Below are 19,038 nucleotides of genomic sequence, written 5' to 3'. Positions count from 1 at the left end.
CATGGGGCTGGGTATTTTAAAGCAAGCTGATTGACATTCTGATTAATATGGAAAGTGTGCAATAAAAAAAAAATAACAATGCTAACACGTTTTGCAATAAGAAATATAATAAAGTGAAAATAAAGCGCACTCAACTGTACATATTGCTTTAACAATGTCTAAATTCCATATTAAATTGTTTAAGTCTGCCTTTCCCATCAGCCATTGCATTTTATGACATTTTATAAAAAAAAATATATAGGCAATTAAAATACTTCTCAGCAGAGAAGTTTAGCCCAGCACCTGCACTTGCACGTCTGATACAATGATCTGCCTGGTTATCTGTGCTGCACGTTCATAGGCTGCCATGACGGCTTTTACCTGTTACATACATATAATCCGTAGAATGGAAAGAGATGTGAATTGCAGCTGTTTTACACATGCCGCCACTTCATCTGTTTATCGTGTTACTTGTTTGGTGGATTTGGCAGAACACCATAGTGTGAAAGACTGTGCCGCTGAAGTATGTTAAGTATTCCACACGTTGACTTGGCACAAATAACTAGTTAACTCTGTTTTGTTTCCTGTAATCTCTTGGTTATTGACACCAGTAAAACATGTTCCATGTGCCTGCAGCTATTGGATGCATGTGTCAGAGAGCCTGACTTGGAATTAAGGTTTGCCCCTGTTTGCACTCACAAAGTTTCTTTTTCCTATCTGTTACTCCATGTTGCAATTCACCAGTGATGATAGATTCTGAGCCATATTTAATTTGTCAACTAGTATTGTCCAAGTTTGTTGGTTGCAATAAACATTAAAGGGGTTGTCCACTTTGGATAATTCCTGCCTCCTTGCGGATAATAGGTGAATCCACCTTGTCCTGTTCTCCCTTAAACTATTCTGTGTAACCGCTAAAGTTATTTCTTTTAGGAGAGAAGCCTCTGTGATTGTAAGAGGGTGGAACTAAAGGTCGCCTACATTTTTTCCCTCTTCTCTTATATACAGTACAGACCAAAAGTTTGGACACACCTTCTCATTCAAAGAGTTTTCTTTATTTTCATGTCTATGAAAATTGTAGATTCACACTGAAGGCATCGAAACTATGAATTAACACACGTGGAATTATATACATAGCAAAAAAGTGTGAAACAACTGAAAATATGTCATATTCTAGGTTCTTCAAAGTAGCCACCTTTTGCTTTGATTACTGCTTTGCACACTCTTGGCATTCTCTTGATGAGCTTCAAGAGGTAGCCACCTGAAATGGTTTTCACTTCACAGGTGTGCCCTGTCAGGTTTAATAAGTGGGATTTCTTGCCTTGTAAATGGGGTTGGGACCATCAGTTGCGTTGTGGAGAAGTCAGGTGGATATACAGCTGATAGTCCTACTCAATAGACTGTTAGAATTTGTATTATGGCAAGAAAAAAGCATCTAAGTAAAGAAAAACGAGTGGCCATCATTACTTTAAGAAATGAAGGTCAGTCAGTCCGAAAAATTGGGAAAACTTTGATAGTGTCCCCAAGTGCAGTCACAAAAACCATCAAGCGCTACAAAGAAACTGGCTCACATGCGGACCGCCCCAGGAAAGGAAGACCAAGAGTCACCTCTGCTGCGGAGGATAAGATAATCTGAGTCACTAGCCTCAGAAATCGCACGTTAACAGCAGCTCAGATTAGAGACCAGGTCAATGCCACACTGAGTTCTAGAAGCAGACACATCTCTAGAACAACTGTTAAGAGGAGACTGTGTCAATAAGGCCTTCATGGTAGAATATCTGCTAGGAAACCACTGCTAAGGACAGGCAACAAGCAGAAGAGACTTGTTTGGGCTAAAAAAACACAAGGAATGGACATTAGACCAGTGGAAATCTGTGCTTTGGTTTGATGAGTCCAAATTTGAGATCTTTGGTTCCAACCACCGTGTCTTTGTGCGACACAGAAAAGGTGAACGGATGGACTCTGCATGCCTGGTTCCCACCGTGAAGCATGAAGGATGAGGTGTGATGGTGTGGAGTGCTTTGCTGGTGACACTGTTGGGGATTTATTCAAAATTGAAGGCATACTAAACCAGCATGGCTACCACAGCATCTTGCTTCGGCATGCTATTCCATCCGGTTTGCGTTTAGTTGGACCATCATTTATTAACAGGACAATGACCTCAAACACACCTCCAGGCTGTGTAAGGGCTATTTGACCATGAAGGAAAGTGATGGGGTGCTGCGCTAGATGACCTGGCCTCCACAGTCACTGGACCTGAACCCAATCGAGATGGTTTGGGGTGAGCTGGACCGCAGAGTGAAGGCAAAAGGGCCAACAAGTTCTAAGCATCTCTGGGAACTCCTTCGAGACTGTTGGAAGGCCATTTCAGGTGACTACCTCTTGAAGCTCATCAAGAGAATGCCAAGAGTGTGCAAAGCAGTAATCAAAGCAAAAGGTGGATACTTTGAAGAACCTAGAATATTACATATTTTCAGTTGTTTCACACTTTTTTGTTATGTATATAATTCCACGTGTGTTAATTCATAGTTTTGATGCCTTCAGTGTGAATCTACAATTGTCATAGTCATGAAAATAAAGAAAACTCTTTGAATGAGAAGGTGTGTCCAAACTTTTGTTCTGTACTGTACATATATATACTGTATGTCATGTATACTGAATTATACTGGGTTGAATTATGATATTCGCTACCTGTATGCAATTTAAATTATTGAATGTGTTCTTGCAATTGTAATTGCTACCACTAGATGTCACTGTAGTATTATACACCATAGAAAGAGCTGCATGGTAGGAAGCGAGTCAGTGTGTGGCTAACACCACATGGAGTGCCTGGGGAGTCATCATAGCTGAGACAGCAGACTGTAGATCCCAGGGAGTCACCTAATGGAAACAAGTCAGAGCTATGCGTGCATTGAGTGCATGGTATTTTTCGAGATCTACTGTGAGACTTTGAGGAGATGTGGACCAGAATAACCTCTGAGAACCACATTGGTGGTTGGAAAACAAGAGATGCTGAATCAGGTCTGAGAGTGTGACCAGAAACAAGCAATGTGGAGATGAATTCTGCAAGAGTTAATGTCCCCAGGGTAGAAAACCTTAACAAAGTTAACTGCCATCCTTTCTCTTCTGGATTTAAACAAAGACTGGACTTTTTCCATACAGACTTTGAGAGTTTCTCCAACCCATGCACCAGTAACATTAATAGAGAACCTGTCCTAATAAAAGACAGTATACAATGAAGAGGCAATATGTTATAAAGCAGGAGGAGCTGACCAGAAGAAAACTTCTAAAAAAAATGCCAGTTATATAAAGGTCAGATTTTGGGGGTGAGAATAGGTAATCAATATCTGTAGCCTGGAAAACCCCTTTAACTTCTACATAAGGTGGTAACCACACTTCTAAAATGTGTTAGTCCAGACTGGTTTCTAATATGGTTTTGGATAACCGCATTTGCTGTGCCATTGAGGTGTATTTAATAATAATTTTTTTCATGAGTTGTTTCAATTCCTTTAAAATAATATGCTTTTTGAAATTAGCATTTTATTTCAAAAAGTCTAACATTCCTTTTTTATCTACTTTAGGTATATTGGAGATAACATCTGTGGATGTTGGGGGGATTGTGGCCATCAAAGCAATCCACAGCAATTATTATTTAGCCATGAATAAAAAAGGCAAAGTCTATGGCTCGGTAAGTAACTCATTTTGTTTTTTTAGTTTTCTTTAAAATATATATATATATATATATTTTCTATTATTTATATTCCATGGCATGAGTTTATTCATTGACCTTGATTTCTACACTTATGAAGTTTACAATTTACTGTTCCTTGACATTTTCACAGACTAGAGGTCATTTCATGAGCAGCCAGTTTACATACAGATATTCTTACATTGACCTAGTGTGAAACAAATATGGACAAAACACTACGGACTTTAATAAGCAGTTAGACCACTCAGGAAAAAAATATTAGTGGTGGTCTTTCTTTGACAGAAAGCAACCCAAAATGTTAGGTGGCAATAGAAGAAGCTCTACTTGAAGACTAGGATATGTCCAGCTCTCATGAACAAAACATAAAAAACCTCATATACTTTAATACATTGAGCATGTGTGTTTATTAGAGATGAGCGAATCGAATCCCACAAAGTGGCATTCGATCTGATTTTCAGGATAAATTCGATTCACCTCAAAGCCAAATTTCCTTGTGCTCTGCGTTAGCGAATCAATTTAACCTGAAATAATGTAAAAACAAAACAATTCATACTTACCTCCTCCATTTGAACACGACGGGCAGCCATCTTGATTGGAGATCTTGGTCTAAACCCCTTGCGTGGTGACGTAATCTCGCGCCGGGTGATAGTTCACTCCAGACTTTCATTCAAGATGGCGGCGGCTGGACCATCGCGAGCAAATGGAGGCAGTAAGTTTGATCTAATTTATTTTTTTAATGTTAATTTCACACAGTTTTTACACTCAGATGCCACGATCATGTATGAACGCGGCATCTGAGTGGTACAATGACGGGGGTCGGTGTATTGCACCCGCTACTTCCAAAAAATGTGCCTCCTAGCAAAGTAATTTGTCACGGAGCAAATTTTTTTTTTTATTCGGCGAATCAGCCGAATCGAACTTTTCATAAATTCGCTCATCTCTAGTGTTTATGTCTAAGTAGGTTTAGGAAAGGTGTTGGGAGTAATCGTACAGTAGATAGGTAGGTCAGTCTTGCGATAAAGAGGACACCCATTCCAAAATTGACATGCCCTGTATTTCTCCATTGCATCAAATATGAAAAATCTTAATTAAAAATCTCCTAAGGTTTGTGTATACAACTGTTATGCAGACCTATGCATCTCCATGAAAACACATGTACCCTGATCCTGCACTCAACTTCCCCTCTGTCTGCTCCATACTTGTTACTAAGTGTAGGTAGGTTAGAAGTAGGGGAAAGATGGAAGGAGTATAAATGTAAGATTCGGCTGCAGTGGGTTCATTGTCTGTTAGCATGGAGATGCACAGAAACACATATCAGCTGTAGTCACAAAACAGAACATTTTTAGTGACTTTTTATTATTTGCAAAGTTGCCTCATTTTTTTAATTTTAGATGCATACATTTTAGATGGACTTTACACAGTGGTAGCCTACCATTAAAATGGATAAACAATGGTCAGACAACTAGGTCTGATTTACTATAGTTTGCACTTGATGGACATGTGTCTTAACTTCTAACTTATGTAAGCCAATTCTGTTCTATCTGTTCCATGGTAATAAACATTTTATAGATTTATATCAACTTACAAAAATAAAATTATATTCATATTTATTGATCATGTATTTTTTTTTGTCTATTCACAGAAAGAATTTAATATAGACTGTAAACTAAAAGAAAGGATAGAGGAGAATGGCTACAACACGTATGCATCTCTTACTTGGAAAAATAACGAGAGACAAATGTTTGTGGCACTGAATGGGAAAGGAACCCCAAAGAGAGGACCAAAAACGAGGAGGAAAAATATGAACGCCCACTTTCTCCCCATGCCTTTATAACATTACATGAAGGATTTGATGTATTTTTGGACTACGGTCTTGTGAAGAACATTTGTAAAAGAAAGATGTTTCTGGTGGACCATGAGTGTGTTAGGAGGACATTGGAGGACATTTTGTTAGTACTGTGTCATAGATGTGACTACGGTTGGGATTATAAAAAAGCTAAATCTCCAGCTTGAGGAATATGTTCATACGATACATGGATATGAGACAGATGATCTTCCGGGAATGTTATTTATGGGATACTAACTCAAATTCAAAGATCATCAATGCGTATTCAGGTCCAATGAGACGTCAGCCACATAAGCAATTACCAGAAGCACTTGGGTCAACACTACAGAAATAATGGATATTTCTGATGAGACATCCAAAAGAATGTATAGGATCAAGATACATAAACGTGATTAAACTGTTCTAAAAAAATGACTATTGTGTTATGCCTGTGTACTCTACCATCCCCTATCCCTTCTCTGTTTCTTTGTAAGTTATTTATTTAATAGAATGTTTACTATGTCTCTTCAGTGTTTGAGTCGTGTGTCTACAATTTTGCATCTGTTTTTTTCTCATGATCAAAAAAGAGATTGGGTCCCATTTATCAAACTTCAACGTATGGCATTGTTGCCCATTGCAACCAATCACAAATCAGCGTTCATTTTTCAGGAGAAGTTTTAGAGATGAAAGCTGAGCTCTGATTAGCTGTATTGGGAAACAAGGACAGTTTTTTTTAAAATGAGCCCATGTGTTTTATCTGCTTAAAACGTCTTAATATGTGACAGTGTTCTAGTTATGAAAGATGTGGAGACATTTATATGTAAAAACAAAAAATAGAAAACACTATTTATGAGTTGATCATATAGGTGTTAAGTTAAAAGGCAGGTTACCTTGGCGGATAGGCCTGAAACTCGAGGCACCAATGTTTTTGAAATGAAAAATGTGAGTGTTTGGTAAGTCTCTTGACATCTAATGCCAGTCTATACTCATATTAGTACATTAACAACTGTCATTTACAATGAGTTATTATATAGTTTTCTCTACCATGGTCATTTTGTAGTTATGGCTTGTTAGAACCTAAAGGAAGGGACTCGCTGGGCCATACTAACTAAGCGGCATTACAGCTGATGTCATCAAGATAAGAGAAGAACTTATTTTTATTGCATTGAGATTGGCTCGTGATGTAAATACATCATCAACGTAGCATCTAATCTGCTCTGCCCCATTTCAGTGTTGTGCATGGCTTCTACAAAAAGAGATGATAATAACCTGTTACAACTAACTTTACTGTGGGTGGAAAACATCAGGGCCGTAGCTAGGGGGACTGGCAGGTCCTGTTCCCTGGATGTTGGGTGCTAGAGTGGGGGGGCATCAACAAGTCACTTTGCCTTGGCCAGTCTAGTTAGCTACAGGACTAGGGTACAGATCTGAAACTTTGCCCCGGGAGAAGGAAAGCCTAGCTACAACTCTGGGTCATTTAATATTATCTTGTGGCAGAAATTATATCAGTTTCATATTTACCGCTTTTATAATAGTACAGTATGTACCTCTTTTAGATGATATAAGCCAATGGTCTCAGTTGTAGAGCTATGATACGTATATAAAGCCTGTTTTATGAGCACTCATAATCGTAATTCTACATCAAAATCAAAAATTCTTTGTGTCAGGATAGAGTTGAAGAACTTCATATACATATACGGTTATAAATATTTAGTGCAATGGTGTCCCAAAAGTGCTCATGACTTGATGATGTACATTACTTAAATGCAGGCCTGTTATAAAGCTTTGGATGCATATAGATCTGTTGTTTTATTTTAAATTACAGATAATAATGACAGATAATAAAATAACTAAAATTAAATACAATTAAATTAAATACAATTAATTACCATTTTAAACATTTTCAGCTGTAATTGAATCTATCCATCCATCCAACAGATTTTCTATGATCCAATAAAATATGGGCAACAGTTCTGATAAAACATAAAAATTATATTTATGGACCTTTGATCTTTTTTTACTTTACATGATAAAAATAATAATTCTTACCTTTTCAAAAGAAAATCAACGTATCTGAACTCTTACAACTTGTTATAGAAAATATTCATGAGATCATGCTGAAGAAGACTCATTTTTAGACATAAATAGCCAGCCCAGCCATCCGAATACACAAGTAGCCTATTCTTCCAAAACCAATCCAGATTTTCATTAGATAGTATTATTTTTGTGGTCTACACTTTTAAAAATGAGTGTAAATAAGGCTAGGTTTATACCACATTTGGAGAGTGCACTCAACAAGACTGTTTGAAGTAACATACACTATTCCCCAGACATAGGCTGATGTATGACTTAACAGTTGCCTAGATTTGCCATTGACGTGTCTCATGAAGACAACCCCTGTCTCTACACCCTGTTACGGCATACAGACATCATCCATGCACAAGGATGGAGAACTACTTTGTAAAAGCAAATTCTGCTCAGGTATACCCTTCATGTCCATGGGTGGCCATATATTTGTATGGCTTGGATGCAATGCTTCATTTGGCCTACAGGTTAAATGGGTGGGCAGACAGACCTTTCCTGGTGACAACAGTTGATCTCTGCAGATTAGAGAAACTGGAACTGTAGCAATAACTTGATTGCTTCAACAGATTTAACTTAAAAGGGTTATCTTCATGAGTCATAGCTATGCCTGCCAACATATATTAACCTAAACCTATAAAGATCTAATATAAGTCTATGGCTATGTTGGCGTATACAGAACATTGGGAGAATTGGAGTGTTAGGCAATTTTCACACTAGGCGTTAAAACCATCTGGCAGGCTGTTCCGGCAGAGAAACAGCCTGCTGGAGTCCATCATATCCCGCATAGCTGGATACTGCCTTTCCCCGTCCTAGCCCATTGACTATAATAGAACCCGGCGGGGATTCGGCCTGTTTCCGACATGAATGCTGGGATTTGGCCAGACAAAACACGTCTAATCCCAGCTCTCATGACGGAAACAAGCCAGATCCTCACTGGGCCCTATTATAGTCAATGGGGCCTGGCGGTGCTCCAGCCGTTACTGGCTATGCCGGATAGGTTGAAATAGCCTTAACTTCAAGCATGCTATAGACCTAGCCTAAGTATTTATCTGAACCTTTCTTTTAGAACAGATGAGAACAGCCCATCATCTCCTATACATACAGCAGGCATGACATCATTACACTACGTACCATGTGTTTTTCCCAGTGTTCTTCTAAGATTAATGTAGTCTAATAATATTATTTTGCTAAAACACTTTACCTGGTAATATGAGATTATATTGATGCTGCAGTTTTATCTTCAAATTTCTTGTAAAAAAAAAAATGTTTTATTTTTATTCTTTGGAGACTGTATTTTGGTACAAATGAGATACTTACTAATGTGTCTTTTTACTAAGAATTTAACCACTAGAAATACTGGTCGTTTTGTGGTTTTATAAGTTATTTGAGTCAATGCTTTTTACCAGCACTTCCAATGTAAAATCTTTTATTTAAATACTAGCTGTTTTAAGGAGCTTTCCCATAAATTGCAAGATGGTTAGATTGTGCGGTCTTCCTCAATAAAGCTGATAACATAACATGTTTGAGAGATCTGTGTCCCATTACTCAAGCGTGCAACGTCATCTTTTTATGATTGTTGTGTGCATTGTACATGCATTTTGATGTATTTATTATACACATGCTTCAATTCAGCCATCTGTAGGAAAGATTTAAAAGGGTTGTCCCACGGAAAATATTCTATATTTTCAAAACAGCACATGGATTTGAATACTTTTGTAATTGCATATACCTGTAATTAAAAAATGAGCATAGCCACTGAGTTATTTGCTGAAATTTATCTGTATAGCGCCACCTGCTGTTTGTTCTTTTTCTAATATGCTCAGGACATGCCCACTGAGATGCCAACTTGAAATAAATCTAGGAGAGCGGAGATCTCTGGATCCATGTGAGGTACAGGGCTGGTTCTAGGTTTGTTAGGAAGAGATTGTCATGTACAGTACTATATAAAGCCCTGTTTTATTTTTTTACATTAATCATGGGATAACCCTTTATGAGAATTACTTTCATGCTTTTATCAGTATTTTACAGCAACCATGTAAAATAGCGTAATCTGCTATCAAAACACTACCAATAGCTTCCTATTTACTGCAGTGGGAAAAACACCACTGACTTCAAATCGACTTGAGAAGTTGCCTGTTACTTCTTCGAAGTCAATTTCAAGTGTATTTCCCATTGAAGCCAATGAGGAAGGGCTAAAACAACTAGAATTTTTTTCACAGTTTTGGTGGCATTTCCACTGCCAAAATTGGGTCAAGTGATCTGCCATTCTTTTTGTCAGGTGAAATTCATCCATGTGAACCTAGGGGGTAATTTACTAAGCTGAAATTCGCCTAAATTAGGTTAGTTGCGCCGCTATCTGCTACTTCTCCCCGCTCACACCAGTTCTAAAGTTGTGGGCGTAGCGAGGGCGGGGAAGGGGCGGGCTGGCAGGCTCGTCTCATTCTTCATTTTCTATGCCTGTTTTAGGCATGGAAAATGGTCTAAATGTACGAAAGCTAGGAAGCTGGCTTAGATTTAGCAGTGGCGCTAGATGTACCAAAGTTATGGAGAGGCCAGCGCCTCTTCATAACTTCGGAGGATCCACCGCCAGAGCAGGGGCTTTACTAAGGGTTGTTTCACACGAGTGGATGCCGTGCGTGTCATCCGCTGCGTGAAAGATAGCCAAGACCTGATGCGGACAGCAGAAGCACAGAGCATTAGCATAATTGATAATGCTCCGTGCCTCTCTGTGATCTTTTTACTACAAAATCACAGTGAGATAAAGTTGTCACCGTGACTTTGTAGTAAAAAGGTCACAGAGAGGCACGGAGCATTATCAGTCATGTTACTGCTCCGTGTCTCTGCTGTCCAGTGCGGGGCTTGGCTGTCTTTCACGCAGTGGATGACACTCACAGCATCCGCTCGTGTGAAACAGCCCTAAGACTGGCATCTAAATCGACAGTCTTAATAAATGTGCCCCCTAGTCTTTCTCTTCCAGCAGGAATGCTGCGAAGTACTAATCATCTCCACTTAGCCAAATACTTGGATCTTTACTAGGTGACACTACTATTGCTAGCAATCCCCTTGCAAATTAGCCAGGTTTTAGCAGTTCCTGCTGAAGAGAGAAAATGTTAGGGTATTTCCCATCTGCTGTTTATTTTCTTTGCTGATGGCTTCCTGAGATGTTTAGGAAGAGCTAGGATCAGAGTCTATAGCTTTGCATCAATTAAGGCTCCATGCACATGGCCATATCCGTATTTGCGTCCGCATAAAACAGATTCACAAAATTTAGATAGCTTCAGTGCCTGTATATTTCACTCCCATCAATAGAAATGACTATTCTGAAAATAATAAGAAATGCTGAAATTTGTGAGTTGGCCACATGGATCCATAAAAAATATGGATGTGTGCATTACCCCATAGAAATAAATATATGTCAGTGTGTCATCCGTAAAAAATAGCATAGCATGCTGAAGAATAATATCATTGTATGCAAGGCTTAGGTAGTCTGCTTTATCAGACTGTTACAATCCTATTTCTGCCGCTTAGAAACACTATACGGTTTAGGGGGTCATTTATGATCCAGAAATCCACCTATATTAGGCTACTTCCACACTAGCGTTTTCAATTCCGCTATTGAGATCCGTCATAGGATTTCAATAGCGGAAGAAAACGCTTCAGTTTTGTCCCTATTCATTGTCAATGGGGACAAAACTGAACTGAACGAAACGGGATGCACCAAAATACATTCCATTCCGTTTGGTTGCGTCCCCATCGCGGACAGAATAACGCTGCAAGCAGCATTTTTCTGTCCGCGATGTGGTGCGGAGCAAGACGGATCCATCCTGACACACAATGTAAGTCAATAGGGACGGATCTGTTTTCTCTGACACAATAGAGAACACATAATACAACCGGATCCGTTCATGATGGATGTATGCAGTTGTATTATTGTAACAGAAGAGTTTTTGCAGATCCATGACGGATCCGCAAAAAACACTAGTGTGAAAGTAGCTTTAGGATCCGTTTTGCTCCGCACCACATCGCAGACAGTAGCGTTACTCTGTCCGCGATGGGGACGCAACTAAACGGAATGGAATGTATTTTGGTGCATTCAGTTTCGTTCAGTTCAATTTTGTTCCCATTGACAATGAATGGGGACAAAACTGAACTGAACGAAACGGAATGCACAAAATACATTCCGTTCCGTTTGGTTGCGTCCCCATCGCGGACAGAATAATGCTGCAAGCAGCATTTTTCTGTCCGTGATGTGGTGCAGAGCAAGACAGATCCATCCTGACACACAATGTAAGTCAATGGGCACGGATCCATTTTCTCTGACACAATAGAAAAAGGATCCATCCCCCATTGACTTTATACGGTATTCATGACGGATCCGTCATGGCTGTAGAACATATAATACAACCGGATCTGTTCATGATAGATGTATGCAGTTGTATTATTGTAACGGAAGAGTTTTTGCAGATCCATGACGGATCCGGATTCAGTTTCGTTCAGCTCAGCTTTGTTCCCATTGACAATGAATGGGGACAAAACTGAAGCGTTTTCTTCCACTATTGAGATCCTACGACAGATCTCAATAGCGGAATTGAAAACGCTAGTGTGAAAGTAGCCTAAGGTCTATTTCTGGTGCAGATTGCAGTGCAATGGTTAGTTGCGCCACAATCTGCAACATTTCCACGCTCACGGCAGGTCTACAAAAATGGGCGTGGGAAGGGAAGGGGACGGGTTGGCAGTCCCATCTCATTCATCATTTTCTTTTCCTGTTTTAGGCGCAGAAAATGGTCTACATGTAAGACAGCAAGGAAGCTGTCTTACATTTAGACTGGTGCTAGATGCGGCGAAGTTATGGAGAGGCCTTCTTCCACCGCTAGATATAGGGGTTATAGACACTGGTCTTAATAAATGGCCCCCTTAATGTTCAATTTACCACCTGGTGTTCAAAGATGAGTCTGCATTCATATTCAATGAATCAGCAAATTGATCTTAAAGGAGTTGTCCTATATAGGACATTTATGGTATATCAATAGAATATGCCATAAATGCCTGAAAGATGCGATTCCCACCTCCAGAACAGGGCTCTTAAATAACCGGAGAGCTAAGCAGCTATTTTCCCATAGTAGTGAATCGAGAGCAAGCCACACAAGCATGGCCACCCTATCTCCCATTCATCAATATGAGACTTGCCAAAACAGCCAAGCGGTAGCTTGGCTGTTTTGGCAAGTCTCATATTGATGAGTGGTGAATAGAGAGTGGTCATGCATGCGCAGCTTGCTCTCCATTCAGTTCTGGGCTCCATTTTGGAGACAGGAGCGGATCTCAGAGTTGGGACACACCCTATCAGACATTTATGTCATGTCCCACTGATATGCCCCATAAATGTCCCAGATGGAAATATCACTAAAACGTTGAGACATGGGCGGTAATAATTGCCTTTAGCACCCATGAAGAGTAGAATTGCAGTTTGTTATCTAGATGAAGGTCCGTAACAACATAGACAAGAAACTGGAACATAGTACGTGTAGGTGGGGCAAGAAGAAGGAAACAAAACCAAAGATCAAAAATAGTGCCTTTAGATAAAGATAGAAGACTGGGTAAAGGACAATATTATGAGTATTTCCTCTGTCAACAGACACTACAGTGTTGGAGATCTGTAACAAGGAAATAAACTGCACTCGCCCAGCATGCAAATCCTGCTACAGTGTCTTTGTACTATGTGTCAGCAGTATCCAGAAGAAGGAGGTGAAACCAAACATCAGGAGACAGCTAGGAAAGGTTTCTGAGACTGCACAGTGAAAGGTTCTACATTGCTGAAGACAGAACCCTGGGTCCTGGACAAAGAAAAAACTGACACAGATTTATCTACACACCTAGGTGGGGCTAGCCACCAAGCATGTCCTACTCAATTCAGAGAGAAAGAAGTGTGCAAAGTGTGAGAACTGGTCAGAGGGTTGCAAGCTAAAATCATAATACAAAGCTAAATAAGATAATGGGTTGCATCAAAAGGGGGCATAGATGCCCGTGATGAGAACATAGTCCTACCACTTTAGGCTGGGTTCACACCTGAGCGTATTCGAAAGAGCTGTTTACAGGCGTTTTTATCGGGCGTTTTTGAGGCGTATTTTGGGGCATTTTTGTATTTTGGAAACGCGCGTTCTTGCTATTGATCACAATAAAAAACAGAGGTGTTACGCGCGACAATAAACCCCAAAGAAACTCCTGTACTTCTTGGGGCGTAGAGTGTTTTACAGCGCGTTCGTACGCGCTGTAAAACGCTCAGGTAAGAAACATGCCTTACAAATCGCTAGTCAGACCACACATGGAGTACTGTGTACAGTTCTGGGCTCCTGTGAACAAGGCAGACATAGCATAGCTGGAAAGGGTCCAGAGGAGGGCAACTAAAGTAATAACTGGAATGGGGCAACTACAGTACCCTGAAAGATGATCAAAATTAGGGTTATTCACTTTAGAAAAAAGACGACTGAGGGGAGATCTTATTACTAGAGTTGAGCGAACACCTGGATGTTCGGGTTCGAGAAGTTCGGCCGAACATCCCGGAAATGTTCGGGTTCGGGATCCGAACCCGATCCGAACTTCGTCCCGAACCCGAACCCCATTGAAGTCAATGGGGACCCGAACTTTTCGGCACTAAAACGGCTGTAAAACAGCCCAGGAAAGGGCTAGAGGGCTGCAAAAGGCAGCAACATGTAGGTAAATCCCCTGCAAACAAATGTGGATAGGGAAATTAATTAAAATAAAAATTAAATAAATAAAAATTAACCAAAATCAATTGGAGAGAGGTTCCATAGCAGAGAATCTGGCTTCCCGTCACCCACCACTGGAACAGTCCATTCTCAGATATTTAGGCCCCGGCACCCAGGCAGAGGAGAGAGGTCCCGTAACAGAGAATCTGTCTTCATGTCAGCAGAGAATTAGTCTGCATGTCATAGCAGAGAATGAGGCTTCACGTCAGCCACCACTGCAACAGTCCATTGGCATATATTTAGGCCTAGCACACAGGCAGAGGAGAGAGGTCCCGTAACAGAGAATCTGGCTTCATGTCAGCAGAGAATCAGTCTGCATGTCATAGCAGAGAATGAGGCTTCACGTCAGCCACCACTGCAACAGTCCATTGGCATATATTTAGGCCCAGCACACACACAGGCAGAGGAGAGAGGTCCCGTAACAGAGAATCTGTCTTCATGTCAGCAGAGAATTAGTCTGCATGTCATAGCAGAGAATGAGGCTTCACGTCACCCACCACTGCAACAGTCCATTGGCATATATTTAGGCCTAGCACACAGGCAGAGCAGAGAGGTCCCGTAACAGACAATCTGGCTTCATGACAGCAGAGAATCAGTCTGCATGTCATAGCAGAGAATGAGGCTTCACGTCACCCACCACTGCAACAGTCCATTGGCATATATTTAGGCCTAGCACACAGGCAGAGGAGAGAGGTCCCGTAACAGAGAATCTGTCTTCATGTCAGCAGAGAATCAGTCTGCATGTCATAGCAGAGAATGAGGCTTCACGTCAGCCACCACTGCAACAGTCCATTGGCATATATTTAGGCCCAGCACCCAGGCAGAGGAGGGAGGTCCCGTAACAGAGAATCTGTCTTCATGTCAGCAGAGAATTAGTCTGCATGTCATAGCAGAGAATGAGGCTTCACGTCAGCCACCACTGCAACAGTCCATTGGCATATATTTAGGCCCAGCACACACACAGGCAGAGGAGAGAGGTCCCGTAACAGAGAATCTGGCTTCATGTCAGCAGAGAATCAGTCTGCATGTCATAGCAGAGAATGAGGCTTCACGTCAGCCACCACTGCAACAGTCCATTGGCATATATTTAGGCCCAGCACACACACAGGCAGAGGAGAGAGGTCCCGTAACAGAGAATCTGGCTTCATGTCAGCAGAGAATCAGTCTGCATGTCATAGCAGAGAATGAGGCTTCACGTCAGCCACCACTGCAACAGTCCATTGGCATATATTTAGGCCCAGCACACACACAGGCAGAGGAGAGAGGTCCCGTAACAGAGAATCTGGCTTCATGTCAGCAGAGAATCAGTCTGCATGTCATAGCAGAGAATGAGGCTTCACGTCAGCCACCACTGCAACAGTCCATTGGCATATATTTAGGCCCAGCACACACACAGGCAGAGGAGAGAGGTCCCGTAACAGAGAATCTGTCTTCATGTCAGCAGAGAATTAGTCTGCATGTCATAGCAGAGAATGAGGCTTCACGTCACCCACCACTGCAACAGTCCATTGGCATATATTTAGGCCTAGCACACAGGCAGAGCAGAGAGGTCCCGTAACAGACAATCTGGCTTCATGACAGCAGAGAATCAGTCTGCATGTCATAGCAGAGAATGAGGCTTCACGTCACCCACCACTGCAACAGTCCATTGGCATATATTTAGGCCTAGCACACAGGCAGAGCAGAGAGGTCCCGTAACAGACAATCTGGCTTCATGTCAGCAGAGAATCAGTCTGCATGTCATAGCAGAGAATGAGGCTTCACGTCACCCACCACTGCAACAGTCCATTGGCATATATTTAGGCCTAGCACACAGGCAGAGCAGAGAGGTCCCGTAACAGACAATCTGGCTTCATGACAGCAGAGAATCAGTCTGCATGTCATAGCAGAGAATGAGGCTTCACGTCACCCACCACTGCAACAGTCCATTGGCATATATTTAGGCCTAGCACACAGGCAGAGCAGAGAGGTCCCGTAACAGACAATCTGGCTTCATGTCAGCAGAGAATCAGTCTGCATGTCATAGCAGAGAATGAGGCTTCACGTCACCCACCACTGCAACAGTCCATTGGCATATATTTAGGCCTAGCACACAGGCAGAGCAGAGAGGTCCCGTAACAGACAATCTGGCTTCATGACAGCAGAGAATCAGTCTGCATGTCATAGCAGAGAATGAGGCTTCACGTCACCCACCACTGCAACAGTCCATTGGCATATATTTAGGCCTAGCACACAGGCAGAGCAGAGAGGTCCCGTAACAGACAATCTGGCTTCATGTCAGCAGAGAATCAGTCTGCATGTCATAGCAGAGAATGAGGCTTCACATCACCCACCACTGCAACAGTCCATTGGCATATATTTAGGCCTAGCACACAGGCAGAGCAGAGAGGTCCCGTAACAGACGATCTGGCTTCATGTCAGCAGAGAATCAGTCTGCATGTCATAGCAGAGAATCAGGCTTCACGTCAGCCACCACTGCAACAGTCCATTGTCATAAATTTAGGCCCAGCACCCAGGCAGAGGAGAGAGGTCCCGTAACAGACAATCTGGCTTCATGTCAGCAGAGAATTAGTCTGCATGTCATAGCAGAGAATCAGGCTTCATGTCAGCCACCACTGCAACAGTCCATTGGCATATATTTAGGCCTAGCACACAGGCAGAGGAGAGGTTCATTCAACTTTGGGTAGCATCGCAATATAATGGTAAAATGAAAATAAAAATAGGATTGAATGAGGAAGTGCCCTGGAGTCCAATAATATATGGTTATGGTGAGGTAGTTAATGTCTAATCTGGACAAGGGACGGACAGGTCCTGTGGGATCCATGCCTGGTTCATTTTTATGAACGTCAGCTTGTCCACATTGGCTGTAGACAGGCGGCTGCGTTTGTCTGTAATGACGCCCCCTGCCGTGCTGAATACACGTTCAGACAAAACGCTGGCTGCCGGGCAGGCCAGCACCTCCAAGGCATAAAAGGCTAGCTCTGGCCACGTGGACAATTTAGAGACCCAGAAGTTGAATGGGGCCGAACCATCAGTCAGTACGTGGAGGGGTGTGCACACGTACTGTTCCACCATGTTAGTGAAATGTTGCCTCCTGCTAACACGTTGCGTATCAGGTGGTGGTGCAGTTAGCTGTGGCGTGTTGACAAAAGTTTTCCACATCTCTGCCATGCTAACCCTGCCCTCAGAGGAGCTGGCCGTGACACAGCTGCCTTGGCGACCTCTTGCTCCTCCTCTGCCTTGGCCTTGGGCTTCCACTTGTTCCCCTGTGACATTTGGGAATGCTCTCAGTAGCGCGTCTACCAACGTGCGCTTGTACTCGCGCATCTTCCTATCACGCTCCAGTGCAGGAAGTAAGGTGGGCACATTGTCTTTGTAGCGTGGATCCAGCAGGGTGGCAACCCAGTAGTCCGCACAGGTTAAAATGTGGGCAACTCTGCTGTCGTTGCGCAGGCACTGCAGCATGTAGTCGCTCATGTGTGCCAGGCTGCCCAGGGGTAAGGACAAGCTGTCCTCTGTGGGAGGCGTATCGTCATCGTCCTGCCTTTCCCCCCAGCCACGCACCAGTGATGGACCCGAGCTGCGTTGGGTGCCACCCCGCTGTGACCATGCTTCATCCTCATCCTCCTCCACCTCCTCCTCATCCTCGTCCTCCTCGTCCTCCAGTAGTGGGCCCTGGCTGGCCACATTTGTACCTGGCCTCTGCTGTTGCAAAAAACCTCCCTCTGAGTCACTTCGAAGAGACTGGCCTGAAAGTGCTAAAAATGACCCCTCTTCCTCATCCTCCTCCTCCTCCTCCTGGGCCACCTCCTGTTCCATCATCGCCCTAAGTGTTTTCTCAAGGAGACATAGAAGTGGTATTGTAACGCTGATAACGGTGTCATCGCCACTGGCCATGTTGGTGGAGTACTCGAAACAGCGCAACAGGGCACACAGGTCTCGCATGGAGGCCCAGTCATTGGTGGTGAAGTGGTGCTGTTCTGTAGTGCGACTGACCCGTGCGTGCTGCAGCTGAAACTCCACTATGGCCTGCTGCTGCTCGCACAGTCTGTCCAGCATGTGCAAGGTGGAGTTCCACCTGGTGGGCACGTCGCATATGAGGCGGTGAGCGGGAAGGCCGAAGTTACGCTGTAGCGCAGACAGGCGAGCAGCGGCAGGATGTGAACGCCGGAAGCGCGAACAGACGGCCCGCACTTTATGCAGCAGCTCTGACATGTCGGGGTAGTTGTGAATGAACTTCTGCACCACCAAATTCAGCACATGCGCCAAGCAAGGGATGTGCGTCAAATTGGCTAGTCCCAGAGCTGCAACGAGATTTCGCCCATTATCACACACCACCAGGCCGGGCTTGAGGCTCACCGGCAGCAACCACTCGTCGGTCTGTTGTTCAATACCCCGCCACAACTCCTGTGCGGTGTGGGGCCTGTCCCCCAAACATATGAGTTTCAGAATGGCCTGCTGACGTTTACCCCGGGCTGTGCTGAAGTTGGTGGTGAAGGTGTGTGGCTGACTGGATGAGCAGGTGGAAGAAGAGGAGGAGGAAGCCGAGAAGGAGGAGGTGGCAACAGGAGGCAAAGAATGTTGCCCTGCGATCCTTGGCGGCGGCAGGACGTGCGCCAAACAGCTCTCCGCCTGGGGCCCAGCTGCCACTACATTTACCCAGTGTGCAGTTAGGGAGA

The 19,038-nt window shown here is 42.9% G+C and overlaps 1 protein-coding gene across 1 annotated transcript in view; it reads left to right on the top strand.

The window, feature by feature from the left end:
• FGF10 (fibroblast growth factor 10) overlaps positions 1 to 9,238 on the top strand; it is a 96,344-nt gene extending 87,106 nt beyond the window's left edge. The window contains exons 2-3 of the mRNA XM_044276218.1: positions 3,558 to 3,664; positions 5,328 to 9,238. Coding sequence (XP_044132153.1) covers positions 3,558 to 3,664; positions 5,328 to 5,519 — 299 coding nt within the window. The 3' untranslated portion in view covers positions 5,520 to 9,238. The remainder of the gene's footprint in view (positions 1 to 3,557; positions 3,665 to 5,327) is intronic.
• Positions 9,239 to 19,038: the final 9,800 nt, after the last annotated feature.

This window comes from Bufo gargarizans, chromosome 1 (genome assembly GCF_014858855.1).
Source record: "Bufo gargarizans isolate SCDJY-AF-19 chromosome 1, ASM1485885v1, whole genome shotgun sequence".
NCBI classification, from domain to species: domain Eukaryota; kingdom Metazoa; phylum Chordata; class Amphibia; order Anura; family Bufonidae; genus Bufo; species Bufo gargarizans.
Note: the sequence above shows the minus strand (reverse complement) of the source record. Positions and strands in the feature narration are given on the sequence as shown.